This window comes from Stegostoma tigrinum, chromosome 33 (assembly GCF_030684315.1).
Source record: "Stegostoma tigrinum isolate sSteTig4 chromosome 33, sSteTig4.hap1, whole genome shotgun sequence".
In the NCBI taxonomy this organism is placed as follows: domain Eukaryota; kingdom Metazoa; phylum Chordata; class Chondrichthyes; order Orectolobiformes; family Stegostomatidae; genus Stegostoma; species Stegostoma tigrinum.
This window is the reverse complement of record NC_081386.1, coordinates 30,355,406-30,381,520: the sequence shown is the minus strand read 5'-3', so window position 1 is coordinate 30,381,520 and position 26,115 is coordinate 30,355,406. Positions and strand designations below refer to the sequence as shown.

General features: G+C 40.8%; 1 protein-coding gene across 6 annotated transcripts in view; it reads left to right on the top strand.

Moving 5' to 3' along the window:
- map2k5 (mitogen-activated protein kinase kinase 5) overlaps positions 1-26,115 on the top strand; it is a 353,172-nt gene that overhangs the window by 139,708 nt on the left and 187,349 nt on the right. For all 6 annotated transcript variants that reach the window (XM_059639304.1, XM_048562623.2, XM_048562622.2 and 3 more), the window contains one exon: positions 11,359-11,398. In XM_059639304.1, the coding sequence (XP_059495287.1) occupies positions 11,359-11,398 (40 nt within the window). The remainder of the gene's footprint in view (positions 1-11,358; positions 11,399-26,115) is intronic.

Here is a 26,115-nt window from a genome sequence, read left to right as displayed (position 1 = left end):
GCCAGTAGTGCATTCCACACACTCACCACTCTGTGTAAAGAACGTACCTTTGACAACCCCCCCCCATACCTTCTTCCAATTACCTTAAAATTATCCACCATCATACAAGTCATTTCCACCCTGGGAAAAAGTCTCTGGCAATCCACTCTAACTATGCCTCTCATCATCTTGTACACCTCCATCAAGTCCCCTCTCATTCTTCTTTGCTCCAATGAGAAGCACCCTTGCTCTGTCAACGTTTCTTCATAAGACCTGCCCTCCAGTCCTGACAGCATCCTAGTAAATCTGCTCTTCACCCTCTCTAAAGCCTCCACATCCTCCCTACAATGAGGTGACCAGAACGGAACACCATATTTCAAGAGTGATCTAACCAGGGTTTTATAGAGCTGCAGCATAACCTTGTGGCTCTTAAACCCAGTTCCCCTGTCAATGAAAGCCAACACACCATACGCCTTCTTAACAATTCTATCAACTTCGGTAGCAACTTTGGAGGATCTATGGACGTGCACCCCAAGATCCCGCTGTTCGTCACACTGCCAAGAATCTTGCTGTTAACCCTGTATTCTGCATTCAAATTCAACCTGTCTTTTCTCTTTTTGAATAAGGGTATTAATTGGCAGTTTTCCAATCCTGTGGGACATTTTCAGCACCTAGGGATTCTTGGAAGATCACTGCCTGTGCAACCACAATCTCTTTTTGATATCCTAGTATACATCCCATCAGGTCCAGGAGACTCATTAGCTTTTAACCCCATTAGCTTTCCCTAGTACTTTTACTCTAGTAATAGTTTTTGTATTTATTTCCTCACTACTTTTTCTTGTTTGATTACCTGGTGATTGAAGAATGCTATTAGCATCTTCTGTCATGAAGACTAACAGAAACTGTTTGTTTAGTTCATCTGTCATTAGCTATTTCCCTGGCATCATTCTCTGAGGGACCTGTATTCACTTTGGCTTCTTTCTTCCTTTTTATGTGTTTAAAGAAGCCTTTGCAAGCCATCTTGATATATCTTGCAAGTTTTCCCTCACAGTTTATTTCCTCCCTCTCTATTATTTTTGATTTTTTTTTACATTTTATAAGCGTCCCAAACCTCTAGTTTACCAGCAATCTTCGCCATAATGTATCTTTTTTTTAAACTTTCATTTCAATGCTATCTCGAACTTCCTTATTTAAACACAGTTAGCTTATCCCCTTCCTAGAATCCTTTTCTTTGAAGACATGAGCTATTTTCTTCAACTTCTACCATTGTTCCTCAACTGACTTTGCTGCTAAGTTGCTTTCTCAGTACACTCCAACTAACTCTGCACTCATTTCATTGTAATTATCCTTATTTAAGTTTATTACAGTTGCTTCTATCTCAGTTTCCCAAGCTGAAAGCCAAATTCTGCTATATTCTGGCCACTTTCCCAAGGGATCTTTTACTCAGACATTTATTAAACTTGCCTCATTGCACATTAACAAATCCAAAATATCCTGATCCCTGGCTGGATCTGCAACATATTGCTCTACAAAACTAATCAGTGTTCACTCTGTGAATTCTTTCTTTTAGCCATCTCTGCTAATTTGATTTTCCCAATCAACATGAAGATCAGTCACCTGTGAAAATTGCACTGCTCTTTTTTTACATCCCCTCATTATCTCTTGATTTTTTTTTCCCTCTGTCCTGCAGTTTATCTACTTTTAGGGAATCTAGGGTCAAGCATTACTGTGTTTTTTAAAAGCAAGTTATCTGACACTAAGTGTAAGTGTTCTCTGCCAAGCTGGTTCAAGAACTGCGAGATGCCTTGTAACAGACGAGCTGAAACCAGGGAGCTGTGTACAAATTGAGATTTGGCAGTCAAAAAGTAACTGGTTGGTTTGTGGTATGGTGGTGAGTTAAAAATGACAAAGGTCTTCTGCCTGCCAGTCCACTATGCGATTGGCTGTAAGGAAGCTGAAGAGCTTGTGGGTGTGAATATTTGGACCTCTAAAGGCAAAGGAGATGATTTTGTTTTGCAGTGAAATGCATCCCAAGCCTGAAGATAGCCATTTTATTCCCCTCATCAGTTGCTGTAAGTTAATGTGCATTTTAAATAATAAATCAAAGACCTTTTGTAAGTGTGAGACAGTATTAACCAGCTTTAAATAGTTCTAACCAGTAGAGCTTTATGTCGATGGTGCTGAATTGTCTAACTGTACTTAGAATCTATTTATTTGTAATGAATAATAATCCTTGTTAAGGATAGAAACCTGATCCGTGCGTTCTCTTGATCTCTGTCTAAAAGATTAGTAAATTGGAAAATGGTGCATACTTGGAAAAATCTTTAATTTTTACGATGACTGTGAGAATAAGAGAATTTGATTTCCAGCAACCTACCCCAGAGAGATGTAAAACTTTTGAAAACTCTGATACACCTGAGTGTTTAGTTCCCCAGCTTTGCCCTTATAACTGTCTCTGTAACAACTATAAATTCATACAAATTAAGCTGTATTTGTACCATTAATTTCTGCTTTAATCGCAAATACTACATGCATTCAAGTAAAGATCCACTAATTTTGCCTTTTTATCAATTCTTTCCCTTCTGAACTTCCTATATTGCTGGTGTTTTTCTATGTTCGTGCACGCTACACCTTCCTGTCCCACTCTGGGGGTGGATCTTAACCTCTAAATGACAAGGGTTATGGTGAGATGAGTGTTAGAATTGGACAAGATGCTTGGTAAGGCTAAGCTTCGACATTAAGGTCATTTGCCACATTGTGTTTGTTTTTCTCAAGCAGCATGTTGAGATTTTCGCTAGGCAGTAGCACATTTTTTTTCACTTCTGAGATATGGACTTTGGTGACTGGCCAGCATGTATTGTCCATCCCTAGTTACCCTTGAGAAGGTGGTAGTGAGTTACCTTGTTGAACTGCTACAGTCCATGTGCAGTAGAAACAGTGCTCTTAGGGAGGGACTTCCAGGATTTCGACCTAGCTGCAGTAATGGAATGGCGATATATTTTCATGTCAGGATGGTGAGTGACATGGAGGGAAACTTGCAGGTGGTGGTGTTCCCATGTAACTGCTGCCCTTTTCCTTCTAGGTGAGAGTGATTGTGGGTTTTGAAGATGCTTCTAAGGATCTTTGGCGAATAGAATGTACTTTCTGAACCCACAACCACTTCGATCAATTCCTAAATGTTGCTCATTACTGCTCCTTAACAGCCCAATTCACCATGGGTTGCTGTCCTAGCAAATGCACGACCTAACTGTTGAGAAAACCCAAAATGGAACTCAGAACAGGTGGTTCTTGTCATTTGCTCTTAAAGATCTCCACTTTGCCAATGTAAACTGCGGAGCAAAGCACTGTGAATTGTACCAGCAGCACATACCCTTGCAGTGCAGACATTGGCACTTTCGGGGAGTCATTGCCACTATTCTGGCATCCTCCAATGCACTGTGCTCTGTGACAGCAGACTGGTCTAGCAGAGCATACCAGCAAACAGCAGTCTATGGCAGCACTAGGTACAGATACTATATAAGGACTGCCACTTCCAGGTGAACTTCATCAACTTCCCTCACACCTTTCAACCAAACCTCAAATTCACCTGGACCATCTCTGATACTTCTCTCTCCTTCGTAAACCTCTCTTATCTCCATCTCTGGTGACCACCTTGAAACTGATATCTATTTAAAGCCACAGCTACCTAGACTTCCATCTCTTCTCACCCACCTTCCTGACTCCCAATTCCTGTGCCTCTGCCACATCTGCTCCCAAGATGAGGCATTCCACTCCCGAATATCCCAGATGTCCTCGTATTTCAAGGACCACAACATCTCCTCCATCGGTGGTTGAAAACGCTCTCGACTGCATCATTTGCGTTTCCTGCACCTCTGCCCTCACACCCCTCCCCGCAACAAAAACAAAGACAGAGTCCCCCTTGTCCTCACTTATCGCCCTACTAACCTCCGGATTCAACGCATCATTCTCTTGCACCTTGCCACTTGTGCCACCTGCAATCTGACCCCACAACAAAGGATATATTTCCCTCCCCACCCCATCTGCCTTTTGTAGAGACTGCTCTGTCCGCGACTCCCTTGTCCACTCCACACGCCCCACTATCCCTGGCACCTTTCCCTACAACTGCAGGAAGTACTACCCCTGTCCCTACACTTTCCCCGTCACCTCCATCCAAGGCCCCAAAATAGCCTTCCATGTCAGACAGACGTTCACCTGCTCATCCGCTAATGTGGTCTGTTGCGTCCGCTGTTGCGTCCGCTGTGGCCTCCTCTACATCGGTGAGACCAAGCAGAGGCTCGGAGACCACTTTGTAGAGCACCTGCGCTCAGTTCACAATAAACGACAACACCTTCCAGTCGCAAACCACTTCAGTTCCCCCTCCCACTCCCTGGATGACATGTCCATCATGGGCCTCCTCCAGTGCCACAACAATGCCACACGGAAACTGAAGGAACAGCACTGCATATTCTGCCTTGGGAGTCTACAACCCAATGGTTTCAATGTGGACTGCGCATTGGATGTGGAAGCTTTGGAAAGGGTGCAAGGATGTGGAAGCTTTGGAAAGGGTGCGAGGATGTGGAAGCTTTGGAAAGGGTGCAAGGATGTGGAAGCTTTGGAAAGGGTGCAGGATGTTGCCCGGTATGGAGGGAAGGTCTTCTGAGGAAAGGCTGAGGGACTTGAGGCTGTTTTCATTAGAGAGAAGAAGGTTGAGAGGTGACTTAATTGAAACATATAAAATAATCAGAGGGTTAGATAGGGTGGATAGGGAGAGCCTTTTTCCCAGGATGGTGACGGCAAGCATGAAGGGGGCATAGCTTCAAATTGAGGGGTGAAAGAGATGGTTTCTTTACTCAGAGAGTAGTAAGGGAATGGAACGCTTTGCCTGCAACATTAGTAGATTCGCCAACTTTAGGTACATTTAAGTCATCATTGGATAAGCATATGGACGTACATGAAATAGTGTAGGTTAGATGGGCTTGAGATCGGTATGACAGGTCGGCACAACATTGACGGTCGAAGGGCCTGTACTGTGCTGTAATGTTCTATGTTCTATGCACTAACTTCAAAATCTCCCCACCCCCAGCCTTATTCCATGACTAATCCACCCTCTCATTCCCCTGCCTCCTTGAAATGTCTACCTCCTCTTCCACATCACTGACCAATCCCCACCACTGCCTACCTGCACTCATCTATCACCATACCACCTACCTTCCCCAGCCCCACCTCTCCTCTCTCTTTATTTCAGAGCTCCCTTCCCCCTCACTCATTTCTGAAGAAGAGTCCCGACCCGAAACGTCAGCTTTCCTGCTCCTCTGATGCTGTCTGGCCTGCTGTCTACCTTCAGCTCCACACTGTTATCACAGTGTGACCAGGCTGCTTACCAGGGCTGCTTCCATGCTTTCTCAGCATGTATTCACCACAACTTGTATGCTATTCCTTGCCCTGCTGTGTCTTGCAACAGCAATTATTGCAGTTCCACAACTGCACAGGTGGCCGTACTTATCAGCTGCCCTCAGTCAAGGTTGAGTGCGTCTTGTCTTGCATCAGTGTAGCATGTTAAGACTATACCATGTGTTTTCAGTCATCACGCCAAACACATGGCATCTACAGCAGGTAGTGGAGCATGCCTTTAAGTCTTCAGGGAGTAATCTGCTCTTAAGTTCTTGGGACTTGGTTATTCAAGGGCAGCCACCCATTTGTGCACAGGGCACCATGCCTATATTCTTGAGGAAGGACATCACAGTCAGTCCTTTGTCTCCATACCTGCCAGACCGGGTGAGCAGGCTGTCGCACTCGGGGACATTTGTCTGCCAACCAGGGTGTGGACAGGTGAATGCTGCTGATCATGTTACTTCAAGGGGCAGGCTTCAGATGTCCCATTGTCTCTGCTGAAATTAAGGGCGAAGGGGAACTGGGGGACTGAAGGAACAGGTAGGCAGTTGTAATTGCATGTACACGGTTTGGGTGATGAAATGCTGAACTGTGAAATCTGTGGGGTTGATGAAGTTGGCACCTAGAAAAGAGATGTTGATTTTGGGGGTCTCGGCAGCATGTGAATGTTGAGGCTGGATGCCATTGGCAGAGGGTAGTGTTAAGGATAACGGCTGTGTAGGGATGTGCAATGGGTGGGATTTGTGGGGAGAATTGTGAAGGAGGGGACCTATATGTGCAGTCAGTCACTGCGCAATAACAGGCATCAGTGAATCAGTGACATCACTGCAGTTTTTCAGCTGTGATGGTCACGTCTCTGGTCTGCCTGTTATCACTTCTCATCTTTCCTATGCATCTGAATGAAGTTCTTTGCTGCCATGCTCACAGGGTCATCTACATTTGGGGGATTAGCACATCCCAGTCCCCACCAGTCCCCCAACAGCCAGTGATGGAGCATTTTTCCCTTACTAACAGCTCTGTGGATGGGTGTGTGGAACTTTCAATGCACCCTTACAGAACCCACTTGGATGTCCTCAGCCATGCTGCTGGGAGTTCCAGGAATCAGTGTAAATGATAGTCCCTCCAATCTGTTTGTACTATCATCTCGGAATGCGGAGGAATTTTCCTTTATGGGCTGGTCCTTGGTAGAATAGGTGCACTTGTAAGATGTAAGAGGCAGAAGGCACGGCAGCCACTGAGTAGTGGTGGTGTCCAATTCCTGGTTAATGCAGCCATTGCATCGAGATAACAAGTGTTACTTTGTTGGCTGTTGGAACATGGATCCCTCTATAACCCCGCAAAAGCAACCCCTGCCTTCTCCTGTAGGGCAAGTGTCCTTTCTTCAGACTGGTGAAGTCACAAGTATCTGTACCTTTCCATCTGTTCTGTCACTCTGATCTGTTATGGAGTCTCTTCGCCATATTGACATAAAGAGATTAAATGAGTAAGATACACGTTGTTAGGACTAGGGCATGTGGAGGATAGGTGTTGAGGTATTCTAAGGAAGTGAGGATGGAGCACAGAAGGCATGTGGGTTTAGTGGTGTTGGAGAATGGAGTGAAACTAAAGTGAGTGAGGGAGTATTGGTGGGAGGGAGGCGTAGGAGGGAAGAGGGAGCAACATAAGAGGGAAGACTATAATTAGGGAGCTAAAAGAGGAACTGAAGATTTTCCTTTTACTTTAAAAATGAGAAATATTCACCAATCCTACTTATCAATCAGCTGTTTTACCCATACTTCTGTCGTATTGTGGTTCATGATGTCACCCTGTCACTGGTCTCACTGCAGGTAGGCCCTGCAATCTATGCCTTTTATCCTTTTCTACTCATCTGTCATTCTGGGAAGTTTACTTCCTGTAGTAAACCTTAGTTAAAGCACCTCTGTCTCCTTCAGCACTGCATTCCCACTTTGAATTAAACTTCCAGCTGCACGCACTTCACTTTTTTTTTGCTCAATGGAAGTATCTATGTACACTGACCATGGTCCTTCCTGAACGTGGTGCTGAAATCGCTTTTTGATATGCATCTGCTTGGAGTCACCTCTTAACCGCAGTAATCAGCACTTAATTTAGACAATGGATTTCATGCGTTTTAATGCTGACTGCCACTATCATGAAACTGCCTCTTTTAGTTAGGCTATTTTAAGCTACTTAAAGGCTGGTCTACTTATTATACCTAATGTGGAAAGTTTGCCAAGGAGGAGGCTGTGATATAAAGATGTTCTATTAAATTTCTGACTTTAAACTGTACAACTAGAGCTGCAAATAAAACAGAAAAATGTTAATAGGCTGTTAGATTATGAAAAGTTAACATCAAGGTTATAGAAATAATGCAGAAGTAATGTTCTTGAGTTAAATAATTTAATGCATTGGTCAAGCCTGTTTAATGCTAATATGCTCATAGTGTATGTGGGGAATTTCACACCTAGACTTGGATATTACAGCTTTTTGATGCTTTTGTACATTAACTGAGCAAATTGAGGTGCTTTAACCTAGAGTCCCAATTTACACTGGAGACTTTGTATTGCTGTAAATCTATCCTAAATTTAATCAGAATTAAACTGCAACAATATAAATCTGGTATTAAAATTCACCCCTTCTTGTCTAAGGCAAGGCTGTTTTAAGGTTCTTATCCCCAGCGTAAACCGACAAGCCAATCTCAAGTAGAAATAGTATGAATACTTTGTCATCAGCATGTTTTACGTTATGACCCTTTAAAGTTAGTCTGGTCAGGATCTGGAGCAATTTCAACAAGAATAGCCGCAAGTTCTTGTATAAATAGAGCTCCAGAAACATTTATAACTTCAAGTGGACTTTATTATGGGAATAGGAAGTGATGTGGTATTTGGGGAATTCTGTAAGTGGGTTACGTTATAAAACAGCCTGCTATAACAGCAAACTGATCAGTGGGTACATATGGTACATTGGGATTTTGCCCTTTAATTGTGTAATTAATTAATATGTTTATATTAGTTTGGCTGTGTTGGAAAATTACCCAATATCCTGGTGACTTGTGGTATGGGTAAGGAAACAGTTCTTTCACTTCTGTTTACATGTAAAAAAGACCAGAAGTTTTAGTTTAAGATAATAAAATGTGAGGCTGGATGAACACAGCAGGCCAAGCAGCATCTCAGGAGCACAAAAGCTGACGTTTTGGGCCTAGACCCTTCATCGGAGAGGGGGATGGGGTGAGGGTTCTGGAATAAATAGGGAGAGAGGGGGAGGCAGACCGAAGATGGAGAGAAAAGAAGATAGGTGGAGAGAGTATAGGTGGGGAGGTATAGCGGAATATGAGTTGCTGTTCCTGCAACCTTCGAGTGGCATCATTGTGGCACTGCAGGAGGCCCATGATGGACATGTCATCTAAAGAATGGGAGGGGGAGTGGAAATGGTTTGCGACTGGGAGGTGCAGTTGTTTGTTGCGAACCGAGCGGAGGTGTTCTGCAAAGCGGTCCCCAAGCCTCCGTTTGCAGGAACAGCAACTCATATTCCGCTTGGGAACCCTGCAGCCTAATGGTATCAATGTGGACTTCTCGAGCTTCAAAATCTCCCCTTCCCCCACCGCATCCCTAAACCAGCCCAGTTTGTCCCCTCCCCCCACTGCACCACACAACCAGCCCAGCTCTTCCCCTCCACCCGCTGCATCCCCAAACCAGTCCAACCTGTCTCTGCCTCCCTAACCTGTTCTTCCTCCCACCCCAAGCCGCACCCCCATCTCCTACCTACTAACCTCATCCCACCTCCTTGACCTGTCCGTCTTCCCTGGACTGACCTATCCCCTCCCTACCTCCCCACCTATACTCTCTCCACCTATCTCTTTTCTCTCCATCTTCGGTCTGCCTCCCCCTCTCTCCCTATTTATTCCAGTTCCCTCTCCCCATCCCCCTCCCTGATGAAGGGTCTAGGCCCGAAACGTCAGCTTTTGTGCTCCTGAGATGCTGCTTGGCCTGCTGTATTCATCCAGCCTCACATTTTATTATCTTGGATTCTCCAGCATCTGCAGTTCCCATTATCTCTGATAGAAGTTTTAATTTCACAGTTTCTAAGCCTGACTCCTGGGTTACTGACTTACATTGCCAGCACTGAATACAAGTAACCCTATTCTTGTATTGTCATATCTAGAGCAGTGTGGTTGAGTATTTACCTGTGGCATTTGAAGTAACAGTGTTAAAGGTCAATTAGGATACTTTGTGAAGACTTACTGGTGTAACTTTCTTGTTAGATAGGCTATTAGGATGACTAGTGTGAAAACTTGAAATGTCATTGGTCATGGTGTACTTGAGGCAGTGTAGAAAGATCCTTTATTTTACATCAAAACTATGGTATTTCTGTTGTAAAAATACACTGCATTCAATCAACAGAAGATACTGTATTCTTTACCATATCATTCCTCACCTAAAGTTCATAAATTGTGTTTAACTGGATTGACTTTTACCCAACAATATGACTAGCAAGTTTTTGTGCAATTTCGCTAGAATGCTGCAATATGCAAGAAGTAATTGGACACTCAGTCATTATCTTCCCTCCTCTCTTGTGCCATGTGTAGAGTCAACTGTAAACTTGCATTGTGTTGCCAAGTTTCTTAGTCCATTCTTACTCTTTTTCAATTGATTTATGTACATTTTATGTTTGTTATTTAATTTTTCTTCACTAATAATTTACCTTTCTATAAGAGAGCTTTTAAACTTATCAATTCTGCTACAATTTGTATTCATACTCTATTGATTTATTTTCTTCTTCATACATTTTCATATAATTTTAAATTTATACTAGCCACCATAACATTAAAGGTCTATTGTTGTGGTTCTGCGTTTAGAACTTGCTGGCCAGAACCTACAGTAAGGATTGTTTTCTGTATAGTAACATGATTTTGTTCTATAAGTGTCATATTATGATGCATTGACCAACATTTACCTGGTGAAGTCAGTGTCGTCAAATTAGTTACACTAAAGTGGCAACATAAATTTTTGCTCCACTTAAAAAAAGAATGAGTTAGGTGGTAACATTTGTGGCCTGAGCAACTCAGTAGGCGGTAAAATGTAAAGATGACCAGTGTTGAGAGATGGGTGAAGAGTTTTTCTGCTGGAAATGATGGTCTGTGTTGAATGTTTACATCCAAATTAAACAATTGATTTCCCGTTATTAACTTACATATCAGGAATGCAGGTATGTTCTTTGTATTCAGTATTACTCAGGTGAAGATGTTTATGAAGTAACAATTTGACACCTGGTGCAGTCAGTCAATTTTTTTTATCCAAGTTAGGAAATTTTGAATAAATTCCTTCGTTCAGTTGGATTGGCATCATAGCAAATGTGCAGCAATTTTTCTCTAACTCTCACCTGAGACAGCTGACCCATCTGGGAAGAACTAGCAGGCGCCTGCCAATACAAGGTAAATAACCATGACCCTGGAAGATTCATAAAGGTCAGCACTCACCAGGACACGTGGGCACAAACGTTTCACCAACCTACCACATCAGAAAATCAACCCCAAAGAGTGTCAGGCTCTACCAGCAATTGTTTCCAAGTTCCCTCAACTATTTCAATGTCAGGTCATTGATTTGCGATTTTGTGTTCAGTCAACATACTTGTTAGTGTGCCATAACTGTAGTATTTGGTTGCGGAATGAACTGTTCTTCGTCGTCAATAGAAACATTGGTTGGGGCAGGTCAAGAACATGGACTGCCAAAGAAAGATGTACAGTTACTTAGCTGCCATCTTTGCTGAAATCCATGGTTTGAGACTTTAAAGGCCTGCACAGCAAAGAAAATGGAATCAGGTTTTATTTAATAAAAGATCTATTTTGAACCCAATCTTCAAGTTTAGCACATAAATTGTTTTTAAATGTGCTGAATGTAAATAATATTAAGGTGTCCCGTGACATTCGTAACTTGTCTTTCTTGCATTGCTTTGGTGTGTGGATAACTCAGGATATACTTTATATCCACACAGAGCTTACCATGTTCCAAGTGGAAAAATATTAGCAGTTAAGGTAAGATGAATATTCTGCTTACGCATATTATTTTTGCAGTTGTTGAACAGTATATTTTGCTGTTGTTTTTTTCAAATGCTGCTTTTATTGATATTATACACATTTCATAATTCAGGCAGTTTTTATCTTATCTTGAAAAGCTCCATAATTTATTTCTCCTTTTTGCCAGCAGCACTGAGATCAAGTCTCAACAAAATTATGATCAACTATTATATGACAATCAAACTTAGTCAGTTACGATCTCTGTCATTTGATGCCACAAAATCAACATTATAGACACTTTGGTTAATATTACATGGTAATGACGTATTTGTATCATTTGTGTAGCTATCCAAAGATTTGAGTTGTTTTTTCACCGCAATAAATTGATACATTAAATATCTATGAATTTGTAGGAAACAGCCAGGAGAAGTGTCCAGAATGTTTTAAAGTCTAACTGTTTCACTAAGGTACTTCCTGGAAGGGGTCCTACCAATTTTATTTTTACTGAAATCATTGTCACTGGCTGTGAAGTGGGCTCATGAGTGCTGATATGTTTTTAAAAAAGTTAATGCTATAGCTGTTATTTTGGAACGTGAATACAACGTTGTAGATCACAAAAGCCCTAACTGTGAGCACCATTTTCCTGTATATGTGGTTAGATGCAGTCACATGGAAGTTATATCCATTAATTATAAATGACGTGGTTAGTCACAGATTTGAAGCATGTATTCTTCTTCTTTGAGGCTCCATTGACCCAAAAGGGAAAGATGCATCGAAATCAATAACCTTTAGAAAATGTTTTATCCCACATAATTCTTTATTTTAGATTAATCTTTTGTTCAGCAACATGTATAAAACAAAATCCTCATCTCTGGAATCAATCTATGAACATCCACTTAGCAACTTGTAATGCAGCTACATCCCTCCTCAAATAAGTGGACCAAAATTGTATGCAGTACTTCAGGTTCAGTCTCATTTATGCGTTGTACAGTCACAGCAACACTTCCCTATTTTTATACACTATTCTTTGAGGAATAAATGCCAAACTTCCATTAGCCTTCCTCAATACCAGTTGTACCTGCATACTAGTTTTCTGCAATTCAAACTTGAGAGCACAGATCTCTCTCTACCAAAGTTTGTATTTAGATAATGAGTTGCCTTTTTGATCTTTTGACCAAACTTGTCAATTTTGGTCCATTTACCTAACCTATAAGTACCCATTTGTAAATTTATTTTTTCTGTATTGTGGCTTACTTTCCCAGCTATTTTAGTGTTATCTGCAAATTTGATGGTCTTACCTTCTGTCCCTGAATCCACATCATTAGTATAGATTGTAAATAGTTGGTGTCTGTGGACTAAACTTTGTGACACCCCACTGGTCACATTTTGCAGTACAGAAAAATACCCATTTATACCAACTTTCTGCTTTCTGTTGGTCAGCGAATCCTCCTCCTAATCCAAGCTGATAAAATTACCTCAAACCCCATGTGATCATACCTTAAGTATTAACCCTTCATGCAGCACCTTGTGAAAGGTTTCTAGAAGTCGGAATGTACTCAATCTACAGGAATCCGTCACCCACTTTGCTTGTTACATCTTCAAAGGACTGTAGCAAATTAGTCAAACATGGCTTACCGTTCATAAAACCATGCTGACTCTGATGGATTACATTTTGATATTTCAAACAAGTCCTGTTATGACTTCGTAAATTATTCTAACAATTTCCAATGACAGACATTAAACTGATTAGAACAAAAGTAAAGTTGCAGGAAGAGCTCAGCAGGTCTGGCAGCATCTGTGGAGGAGAAAACAGAGTTAATGTTTCGGGTCCGGTGACCCTTCTTCAGAACTGAGGAAAGGTCACCAGACCCGAAACATTAACTCTGTTTTCTCCCTCTCCGTTGCTGCCAGAGCTGCTGAGCTTTTCCAGCTACTTTGTTTTTGTTCCTGATTTACAGCACAGTTCTTTTGGTTTTCATTAAACTGATTGGTATACAGTTTCCTACTTTCTCCCTTTTTTCAATTTATTGGAATGTTTCCCGCATCCAGGGAACGTGGGAATATTGTAACGAAAGGATCCATTATCTCTGCTGCCACTTCCTTTATGATCCTACAGCACTTCAGTACTTGCAGATGACATTAAAATAGCTGGGAAAGTAAGCTGCAATAAAGAAATGAGAAACTTACAAGTGGGTACTTATAGATTAGGTAAATGAGCCAAAATTGACAATTTTAGTCAAAAGAATCAAAAGGCAACTCATTATCTAAATACAAACTTTGGCGCAGAGAGATCTGTGTCCTCATGTTTGAATTGCAGAAAACTGATAAATTGCAGGTAACGACATGGTTGCCTTCAATTCCAATATTTTGCTCAGTATTTTTTTCCCCTTGTGATAATGATTGTTCCAAGTTCATTCCTTGCTATAACCTCTGCTTAACCTGTACTATTGGGGTGGCACTTGTGTCTTACACCATGAAAACTGAGGCTAAATATCAATTTAGTGTCTCTGCCATTTCTGTTTTCCACACTATTAACTCATCCAAGTGATGAACGTTTATTTTAACTGCTCTCTTCCCTTTTATGCACTTATAGAAGCTTTTGCTATCTGTTTTTGTATTTTACGTTAGTTTTCTTTCATAATTTACCTTTTGATCTTTTAATTACTTTGTTTTTAGTCACCCTTTGTTGATCTTTAGAAGTTTTCCTGTCTTCCAGCATGCCACCAACATTTGCAATATATTATGCTTTAGTTTTTAATCTTTGTTCTCTTTACCCATGGCTAAGCAAGAAAGTTATAGTTGCAAGACAAAAAAAGAAAATGAAATATTGTGAGATAATGCAATAATTTCTTGCTTACAATTTCTAAACAAGACTAGGTAAAATGCACTGAGTACAAAAAACACAGGAGATCACTGCAGGTCAGGCAGCGTCCATGGAGAGAACAAGCCAACGTTTCGAGTCTAGGCTCTTCATCAGAGCTGACGTGAAGTGTGAAGGGGACATCAGGGGAGGTGGAGTGTTGGCAGAGGAAGGGTCTTGATAGTGCACTATTAACACCCCTTCTCCCCAGCACTCCAACACCTCCCCTCCCCGCTCACAACCGATTGCATAAATGATGATCTGTCCACACTTCGCATCAGCTCTGAAGAAGAGTCATCTAGACTCAAAATGTAAGCTTGCTTTCTGTGGATGCTGCCTGTCCTGGTGTGATCTCCAACACTTTTTGATTTAAGTACAGATTCCAGCATCTGTATTAATTGCACTTCCATTGTTGTCAATAGATAAAATATGATTCTCATAAACAATTATCTCTTATCCCCATGTTATACAATTGGCAGAATACCATCTGTGTCTGTCCTGACCTAGATTAGATTATTAAAAATGGAATAGGAAAATGGTTATTTTAGAAGTGCTATACAAGACCAAAAGTAACATTTTGAAGAAAACTAACATCTTGGAAAATATCTTAAGTGCACAGTGGACCCTCAAAATTGAATTATTATTTTGAATTCAAATGATTAGTAATTACAGAAATGCTTTCTTTGAAAAACTGGCCTTAGCTTGTTATGTACTTGAGTTAATGCAGATGAATGACTGCTTGCTACTCAAGATTTATGTGTTATTTTTTCTTTGCCCTTTTGCAACAATATATTAAGAATGCAACATGGTGTTGAAACTATTACACCCTTGAACAAGCAGTTGGATAACAATGCTTGCAATGTATTTAAAACTTGTGCATGGTTAAAACAGCCTTTTAAAATCTATGCAGACCATCTCATGGCATCCTTCAAAGAAGAGCAATGTCGTTCCTTTGTGCCCTTCAATCAACCCCACTGAAACAGTTTCTGGTTTACTGCTTGTGGGACCTTGTTTGTTGCAATAGAACAAAGACTTCACTTAGAAGTATTTCACAGGTTGTGCAGTCTTTTCTGATATGCCCTGAGGGAGTGAACAGCACTTTAAAAGTGATCAGAGATAATGGGAACTGCAGATGCTGGAGGATCCAAGATAACAAAGTGTGGAGCTGGATGAACACAGCAGGCCAAGCAGCATCTCAGGAGCACAAAAGCTGACGTTTCGGGCCTAGTCCTTTCATCAGAATGTTTTTCTTTCCTCAGTATATTGAAGAATACAGAAGTGGGAAGCATATTTCTTTTGCCTTTCGGCACAGTTTGAATTTTGTTTTAAGTTTTTTTTCTCGATAATCTGGAACTTTACTTTGAGCCAGAAAGTCTGCAGAATTTTCAACTCACAGCTTTAAGTTTGCATTGGATTAACTTAATGAAGACACTGTTTAAGTGTTTTTGTTTATCTTGAGAGGTGGAGGTATCATAATGAGTTTACTCCTCAAGATCTTAACCCAGCTTTAAAAAAATTGAATTAGTGTAACAATTTTAAGAAATAAATCTGACTACAAACTAACAAAATAGTTTACATATTAAATTTGATGCACAATTTATGTTGTCAGAATACCCTGTTTGACAACTGTTACCACTGGAACATGAGGAAGCTAAACACCAGGTGATCGTAAAGGTATATTATGACGAGAGCTGCTCCCATGAAAGTTTGTAGTAATCTTGCACTAAATCCCTCTATTCAATATTTTAATGCTTGTTTTAACCTGTTCAGAAAGAACTGAAAATCTATCCAAACATCATTCCCATTCTAAAACAGACGCTATTGATCCTCCAAGTGGAAGTCTGACTATTGGGAAAGAATTTTCTCATTCACATTTAAAAGAATAGACATGATGTTTAAAATGTGCAAATGTAAATTTAAACAGGGTGAAGTGTAAAAAGGGAAATTAAGAAGAGGTCAACCACTGAGCTTAATTCCAAACTATTATTGTTTTTGGGTGCTTTTTTCAAAAAAAAAGTGACATAATGGTTAAATTGAAGTTTTTGCAAGCTTAATTGTGTAATTTTGCTTTCGACGTGTATATACAGAAAGATATGAACAATTGGTAATATTTTTCTCTTATAACTAACCTTGACGACTATTGGGCACAAATCAGCAGTGAAATGCTTAATTTGATAAATCCTTCATGTAATAATCATGCATCTCAGATGCTCAAAAGTACGTAGAAAGACAATTGTGTCAACTAGGGATTATGTAAGTAAATTAAACAGGAACAGTAACTTAATTTGACCTGTGATTCTACACTCCTCCCTTTAGTGGAGTGTGTGCTGCTCCTGCACATAGATGAAGCCATCCATGTCAACTGGTGATGAATTGCCTTATTTATACTGTATATTTTAATAGCCTTGCACTAATTTTAGTTGAGCACAAAGAGTAAATTATAATTCAGTCAGTTGACTGCTTGTATTTAACTTGACAAGTCATCCTTGTTTGTCCTGGAGGTGTATTGGTGATCTTGAGCAAATTTACTCAGGTACTCCATTCTCAGCCTTAAACGCTATTCTTATTAATTGAGGGACACTGTGGTGGTGAATTATTCAATTTTTTTTCAGCAAGAGACCCCGAGTTGAATTTTGTTGGTGAATGACTATTGATTCACAAGTATGTGGTTTTAAATTTTCCTTGGCAGCAGGATATTACAGTTACAAGTCAATTTGAAGCTGCTTTTTATAAATCACCCTACAGCAAGGTAAAATATGGGTTTCCATATGTTCTCAAATATATCCCCCATTACATAAGAAGGCATTTGTGTATCAGATTAACCAGTTATGTGCTTGGTTGCCCTATGTGATGTAAGGGGATTTTTTCTTTTAAGCTTAAATTTCTATTTCAATTCCAAACTCCCCTTTTGACAGTTTCCATGCTAATAAACCACAACTTGACCAGAATAAGCTGATATATGTTTTCATCATCACCTTCATTTTTTTTGCTAAATCTTTTGCCTCCTTTTGTATAGTTCGGACACAACTTGAATACTGTGTGCAGTTCTAGACAGCTCAATACAGAAGTCTGAATAATGCACAGAGAGATTTGAGGATATTGTCAGGACTGGAAAAATGTAACTGTAAGGAAACATGAGATGGGGTTGATCTCCTTGGAATGCTGTAATCAGAGAGGGGATTTGATTGGGCTGTATGAAGACTGGAAAGGTTTGGATAACGTGGATAGAAGGACTTGTGTACCTTAGCAGAAAGATTAGTTACTAGATGACACAGAACTAAAGTGGTTGGTAGAAAGTTTAGAAACTAGATGAGGAAAGCATCTTTTATCCAGAGAGTTGCTGGTATCTTGGCCTGTCTGTGGGAAGCAGAAACTCTCAATGCAGTTAAAAGGTTGCCAAGTTTGTACCTTTAGAGCTGTAACCTGGATGCTGGTTAGTGGGGTTAGACTGGGTGGCTTGTTTCTCAGCTGGCGCAGGCACAATTAGCCTTTTGCTGTGATGAGAACTTTCTATGATTCTATGTCCCAGAAGACTGACTTTTTAAGATTCTTCTGTTTATTTTTAAATGCTTCTGTAGCATTGATCTTTCTTAATTGCCATCTTTGATAATGGCTTGATTTCCTACTCCATTGTTGGCAACTGATCCTTAAGAATCCATTTCCCTGTTCTCCAGAACTTCCTCTCTCAGCAACTCATTTTCTCCTTTGTTTTCATGCTGTCAAGAGTTTCCCAAAGCCTTTCTATTCAACCATGGTTTCAGTTCTTCCTAATCCTTCACTTTCATGAGGTATAACTCAGAATTTGTAGCTGCAATAGCAGCAAAACTGTTAGTAATCACCATCATTTCAACTGTTAAGCTGGCAGAAATTTCTGGCAACCACACTTGTAAAGTTTGGTTCATAAATGCAACTTTTCTTTTGTCAATGATTCCCTGTTCTGCATTTTTGAACCCTCACAGATGGAAATCTTTAGAAATAACTTGAATTTGATGTGAGCATCACTTTTACATTATATGTGATAAATTAAAAACCCTTGAAAAATATAGGCCTTGTTAAGAGTGTATTAACAGTGTTTTAAACAGCATATTAAGTTTGAGGTTACTTATAAGCAACCTTTGAGGCCCTGAAAATCTAACTTAATATTTGCTAGATATCAAGTTTCTCAATGAAAGAGAAAACTACAGCATTTTTAAAGTAAAGCTTGTTTATGTATTATTTTTAGTTAATTGTTTATAAAATTGTAAGAGTGAAAGACAATCAGAAAAGTGTGAGAGTTTATTTTTTAAGAGATAATAGGGACTGCAGATGCTGGAGAATCTGAGATAACAAGATGTAGAGCTGGATGAACACAGCAGGCCAAGCAGCATCTTAGGAGCAGGAAAGCTGATGTTTTGGGCCTAAACCCTGAATCAGAAAAAGTTGCTTTCTGAGAGTTCTTAAATGTGATTGATCACTTAGCCTGCTTGATGACTTCAGACTTTGGATGTCAGACATCCCTTTAACTGATGCTGGAATCACAGTAATGGCAGGAAAGGTGAGATTAATGTGACAAAAGGTGCCATCGCTCCATGGACAGACATTCTTCAAGGGTAAAAACAAACAATGCTACTTCACCACTCAGCCTGTATACTTTCTGTATAAATGGGGGAGGCAATGGCCTATTGGTATTATCACTGGACCATTAATCTGGAGACTTAGATAATGTTATGGGGACCTGGATTCGAATCCGGCCATAGCAGATGGTGGAATATGAATTCAATAAATATTTGGGGTTAGGAATCTAATGATGACTGTGAATCCATTGTCTATTGTCAATTGTTTTAAAATCCCATCTAGTTCACTAATGTCCGTTAGGGAAGGAAACTGCCATCCTTATCTGGTCTAACCTAGACGTGACTCCAGACCCACAGTAATGTGATTGACTCTTAACTGCCCTCTGGGCAATTAGGAATGGGCAATAAAGGCTTCCTAGCCAGCAGCACCCACATTCTGTGAATGAATAAATAATTTCTTTACCATCAAACTTTTTAAATTGCTATGGTTTAAGTACAATAACATTATGCTGGATCTACTACAGGTGGGTTGGTGTGTGTTGTTCAGACCGTTATGGCTTGTTTGGATGAGCTAACTTGCCATGGTATCCCTTATTATAGGAAGCCATTCAAGTGGGGAGCAGCAAAAAAGACTAGAGTGTTAGTAGGGAACAGTATAGCCAGAGGGATTGACACTGTTCTCTGCAGCAAAGAGCTTGAGTCCAGATGGTTGTGTTGCTGCCCAGTGTCTGAGTTTGTGGTATCTGCTCAAGGCTGGAGAACAACCTGGGGTGGGAGAGGAAAGATTCAGTTGTCATGGTTGATGAAGGTGCCAATGATATAAGCATGGCAAAGGCGTAGATTTTGCATAGTCAGTACAAGGAGTTAGCAACCAAATTAAGAAGTAGAACCTTAATAGAATATTACTTGAACCACACGTAAATTGGATTTTTTTTTCATTCACTTGTGGAATGTGGATGAAGCTGGTTGGTTGGCTGGCAGGCTGGCATTTATTGCCCATACCTAGTTGCCATTGAGAAGGTTGGGGTGATCAGTTTTCTGAAAGCACTGCAATCCATGTGCTGTAGGTAGACCCATAATATGTTGGGGAGGGAATTCTAGGATTTTGCCCCTGCGACACCGAAGGAACGGATTTATTACCAAGTTAGAATGGTCAGTGGCTTGTTGGGGAACTTTCAAAAGGCGGTGTTGCCATGTATATGCTGCTGTTGTCCTTCTATATGGAATGGTCCTGGGTTTGGAATATTGGTGAATTTCTGCAGTGCGTCTTGTAGATAGTACAACATTGCTGCAACTGAGAGTTGGTGGTGGAGGGAATGGATTTGGATGTGGTATCGATCAAGCGGGCTACTTTGCCCAGGATGATGTCAAGTGTTGTTGTTGTTTGAGTGTTGTTAGAGATGCACTAGTCCAGGAAAGAGGGGAAGGGAATATTCCATCACATTCCTGATGTTTCTTGTAGATAGTGGACAGGCTTTGGGAGTCAGGTGGTGAGCTACTTGCTGCAGTATTCCTAGCCTTTGATGTGCTCTTGTTGCCACTGTGTTTATATAGTGAGTATAATTGAGTTTCTGGTCAATGGTAAACCCAAGAATACTGATACTGGGAGAATCAGTGATGGTAAAGCCATTGAATTGCAAGGGGCAGTGGTTAGACTTGCTCTTATTGGAAATAGTCATTACCTGGCATTTGTGTAGCCTGAATGTTACTTGCCGCTAATCAGTCCAAGCCTGGATATTTGGAAATGGACTACTTCAGTACCTGAGGAGTCATAAATGGTGCTGAATGTTGTGCCTTCATTGAACATCCCCACTTCTGACCGTGTGATGGAGGGAAGGTGATTGATGAAGCATCTGAAGATGTTTGGGCCCCGGACATGACCTTGAGGAACTCCTGTCCTGGAGCTGGGTTTACTGACCTCCAATATCCTCAACCATCTTCCTATGTGCCAGGAAAGACTGATACCCATTGATTCCAGTTTTGCTAGGGCTCCTTGATGTCACCCTCGGTCACCTCCGTCTGATGCCACCACAATAGCCTTGATGGCAAGAGCTGTTGCTCTTGCCTCAACTCTAGAATTCAACTCTTTGTCTGTGTTTGAACCAAGGTTGTAATGCAGTCAGTCACTGAGTGCCCTTAGTGGCAACCAAACTGGGTGTCAGTAAGTAGGCTGTTAAGCCAGTACTGTGTGATAGTACTGCTGATCACACTTTATTTTACTGATGTAGACTGTATTGACAGTAACTGGCCAGGGTGATTTGACCTGCTTTTTGTGTACAGGATACACCTGGACAATTTTCCATACTGTCAGGTGGATGTCAGTTTTGTAGCTGTACATGAACAGCTTGTCTAGGTGTGAGGCAGTTTCTGGAGCAAAGCCTTCAGTACTATTGCCAAAGTGTTGACAGGTCTCATACCCTTTATAGTGTTCAGTGCCTCGAAATATTTCTTGATATCACATTAAGTGAAACGAGTGGGCTGAGGACTGCCATTTGAGATGCTGGAGGAAGCAGAGAATGGATCATCTATTCAGCATTTCTGGCTGAAGATTGTTTTGAAGACTTCAGCCTTATCTTTTGCAGTGATGAAGTGGGCTCCTCTATCATTGAGGATGGGGATATTTGTGGAGCTTTCTCCTCCCGTGAGTTGCTTAGTTGTCCAGGAAGATGGTTGAGGATGTTGGAGGTCAGTCAACCCAGCTCCAGGACATCTCTGCAGGAGTTCCTCAAGGTAATGTCCTGGGCCCAACCATCTTCAGATGCTTCACAACTTATGGCATGTGGCAGGATTGCAGATCTTATCTTTTGGCTGAGAGATCAATTAGCTCTGTCTATCACTTGCTATTTATTATTTGGGGTGCAAGTAGTCCTATTTGGTAGCCTCCATCACGTTGTCACCTCATTTTTAGATATTGCCTGGTGCTGCTCTTGGCATATCCACCAGTACCCTCCATTGAACGCGGGTTGATCCCCTGCCTGATGGGAATGGTTGAATAGGCCATGAGGTTACAGATTATTTTGGAGTATAATTCTGCTGCTCGGGATGGCAAACGTTACATTCTTGATCCTATTACCTGAACTGCATGCAAATTGGATTTTTAAAATTCACCCGTTGGATGTGGATGTTGCTGGCTGGCTACCATATATTGCCCATACCTAGTTGCCCTTGAGAAGATTTGGTTGAGCAGCTTTCTTAAACTACTGTAGTCCATGTTATAATAGTGTTGTCACTTGCTGTCGTGTTGTCTCTCTAAGAAAGTAAACAGTTCATGAGGCCTTGGTGTGGCCATGTCAGACTGACCTGGCTTTCTAGTTTGCTTAGTTTTAAGGCTCAGTTTTAAGCAGAAGCTTTTGGGGTCTCAAAAGATTTGGAAGCTTCGGTGAATGTATCTCAACTGCTACTTCCTCTGAAGTATCTCTTTATGTTTATTTCCTTCTGGATTGGAGATCTGCATGTGAGAAACTGTGTCTGAATTTGCCTTTTTGCCGAGGAGTGTGTTTATGGCATTTTACTATATTAGAACAGTTGATTAGTAATAGGTACTGTATCTATTATTCATTTAAGTTATTCTAAATTCTTCTTTTCATTTGTTTTATTTGTAATGTTTAAATAATTTAAGCAAAACACAATGTCAAGTAGTACGACAGTCACATTACATCTGGAACAAGGCACTTCATATCTACCTTTAAAATAAGAAAATGTTCGAGTCTAGGTACCTTCTTAAAATACTTTGAGGGGGTCTGGTCTGACCCTTAACAATGTGTTGGAGGTGGACCCACAATACTGTTGGGGAGAAATTGAGGATTTTGCCCTTGTGACACTGAAGGAGCAGAGATCTATTTCCAAATCAGAATGGTGAGTGGCTTGAAGGGGAACTTGCACATGGCTCACATGGCTGATTGTGCCTGAGGGATATCCAGACTTGAGTTGCTAAATTTGTTCAAAGTCTGCCCCATTTAGCACAGTGCCACACGGCATGGTATAGAATATTCTTGATATGAAGGCAGGACTTTGTTTCTACAAGGGCTGTGCAATGGTGATCACTCTTGCCGATACTGTCAAGGACATATGCATCTCCAGCAGGTGGATTGTTGAGGATGGGGTCAAATATGTTTATCCCTCTTGTTGCTTCTCTCACACCTACCACAACCCTTATCTAGCAGCTGCGTCCTTCAGAACCTGAACGTCTCCATTTCTAATGCTGCAGCTGAGCCACTCTGTGGTGGATATTGAAATTCCCTAACCAGAGTACATTCTACACTCTTGAAGCCTCAGTCCTTCCTCCAAGTGATGTTCAATTTGTTGGAGTACTGATTCATTTTCTGAGGAATGATGATTCATTGGTAGTCATATGTTGGCCAGACCAGGTGAAGTGGCAGATTTTCTTCTGTGAGGAACGTTAGTAAATTGGGTATTTTTCAACCGTTAGCAGTGATTTCATAGTCATTATTAGATTCTTAATTCCAGATATTTATTAAATTCAAATTCCACCATGCCTTGGTGGGATTTGAACGCAGATCCCCAGAACATTAGCTGCATTTCTGGATTTATAATCCAGTGATATCACTAGGTGAGTACCTCGCCTTAGGGTTAGGGCAAATCAAATTAGGGAAACTGATGCATGGCTCAAAAACTGGTATGGGTGAACTGAGTTCCTCTAATCAATATCACCTATACTGGTGAAGTGGGATCTGTACTCTTAGTTGCCATCTGAATGTGCTGAGGCTGGTGTTCTTGCGCAAGGCATAACTAGATGTGTAGGGGATGTTAAATTAAAAAGTGCAGATAAAGATCAAACTTGAAAAGATGCAGTAAAATAAAGAGTAAAGATGATGCAGCACAGAAAAGTATTAATACTGACAATAATAAACAAACAGAGTGTGGCAGGAAAGGACAGAATGTACACATTTAAAAGTAAATTGACAAATAAGGCTTAAGGCCACAAAAAGAAATAAAGGATAGATCTGAATAATGAAGACCACAGATATCTAGAAAGAGAGGAACAGAGAATTACACTGCATGGGAACATACCCTTTGGCCACCATGTCTGTGCCGACCCTGAAGCCATTCTAAACTAATCCTACTTGTCTGCACACTTTCTATATCCCTTCACTCCATGCCTTTCCATGTGTCTGTCTAAATGCCTTTTAAACTTTCCGATTGTATCTGCTTTGGTGAACTCCCTGGCAGAGCACTTACTACCTTGCTTTAAAAAAATCATGGCCTTGCACATCTCCTTTAAACTCTGCCCCTTATCCTGTAAACCTATGTCCCTAGTATTTGAAAAAGTCTGATTATCCACCCTATCCATTCCTGTCATAATTTTATGTCCTTCTATCAGGTCTCTTCTCAACATCCGACACTGGCAAAATTAATCCAAGTCTGTTGAACCTCTCCCTATAGCTAAGCCACACCAAACTAGGCAACATGCTGCTAAATCTATTATGCACTTTCTCCAAAGCTTGCACCTCCATCTTATAATGTGGCAATTGGAACTGCACACACTATTCCAGCTGTAGCCTAAATAAAATTTAATACAGCTGATCCTTGCAGAACACCACTGGCCACAGATCTCCTGTCAGAAAAACACCCCTCCACATTCATCCTGTCTCCTATGACCAAGATAATTTTGTATCCAGCATAGCAACTCACTGTGGATCCCATGTGACCACCGTACTATTGTCTGGTTTCCCTTTAAACAAGTTGCAGACAACTCCAACCAGAATGTTACGAATGAATTTGCCCAGGTGTTTCACAATACCAACATGGTCAAATCGATATGAACATAATTCGGTCCCAAAGCAACACATTCCCACTTTATTAGGAAAGAAAATTACAATAATCTTTAATACTAAACATACTATCCCCAATCCTGTTTAGCCCCTTTGGGTTACAATACTTCCTGAGTCTCTTGTAAATTTACACAGTCGCGCTCTGTGGCTCTGTCTCCGGGTCTGTGATGCTGTTTTCTTACCTTTGTCTCTGGATGGTCAACTGGTCTCTGCCTCTTGCCATGCTGGTTTCCTCAGAAGGCCTCAGACAATTCCGAGAGAGATCTGCATGTGAACTCTGTTTTTATACCTTTTCAGATTGTTTTCTGGAACTTTCTGTACTTCTGGCCAATCAGGAAGATACACTTAATAGTTTGCAACAAGACTCCACCAATTAGATGATATGCTAATGTCAATATGAAGCTGGAGGAACACAGCAGACCAGGCAGTATCGGAGCAGCAGGAATGTTGACGTTTCAGGTTGGGACCCTTCTTCGGAAATGGGGAGGACAAAGGGAACTCAGAAATAAATAGAGAGAGGAGGGGTTGGATTGAAGAAGGTAGGTGGGATGGTGATAGGTAAGTGAAGGTAGGGAGTGGTGGAGATTGGCTAGTGAGGTGGGAGGGGTGGATAAGTGGGAGGGAAGTATCTAATGTTCCCTCAGGAGGCTATTTAGTGTTCTAAAGCACAAGAGAAAAATGCAGTTTATTGCAATCATCTTAATTCAACGTGCATTGAAATGTAGATTTTAATTCATATTTCTGTTGTGTCTTTCCTTTGGCTCTGAATGTAAATGCTGACAGAGTATTTCATATAAATAGAAAGTGGGACGTAACACCAGCGTTTCAATGGAGGCTCACTGATGATTTCACCTAGGATGGTGACGAAACGTCTGAAAACGAACCTTCTAGCTCAGCGAGCAAACTCACATCCAGAACCTCAACCTGAGCTACAAATCTTCTCAAAACTCGCTAGTATTTCATATATTTGCTAGTTTTTTTGAAGCAAAGGTCAGCCAGGAATTGTGATGCCATTATTACACAAGACCTCAACCAAGACTCAATTCAGGGACTTCTCAAAGGTCTAATGGGGTAAATGTACGAGATCAAACGAAAGCTCAGGTATGATTGTGGTTAGTTGATCTCAGCAGGGGCAATAATTACTTAGATTCATACAGCACGGAAACAGACCCTTCAGTCGAACCAGTTCATGCTGATCATAATACCAATCTAAACTAAACTCACCTGCTTGTGCTTGGCCTGTATCACTTCCATCATATGTTATTTACGTACTTATCTAAATGACTTTTAAATGTTGTAACTGTACTCACACCCACCATTTCCTGGAAATTCATTCCACCCAAGAATAACCCTGTGTTTAAAAAAATTGCCCCTCATGTCTTTCTTTAAATCTTCTCTCTCCTTAAAAATATACTCCCTCGTCTCGAAAACTCCACCCTAGGGAAAAGACACCTGCCATTTACCTTATTTATAGCCCCATGATTTTATAAGGTCACCTCTCAATCTCCTACATTCCAGTGAAAAAAAAAA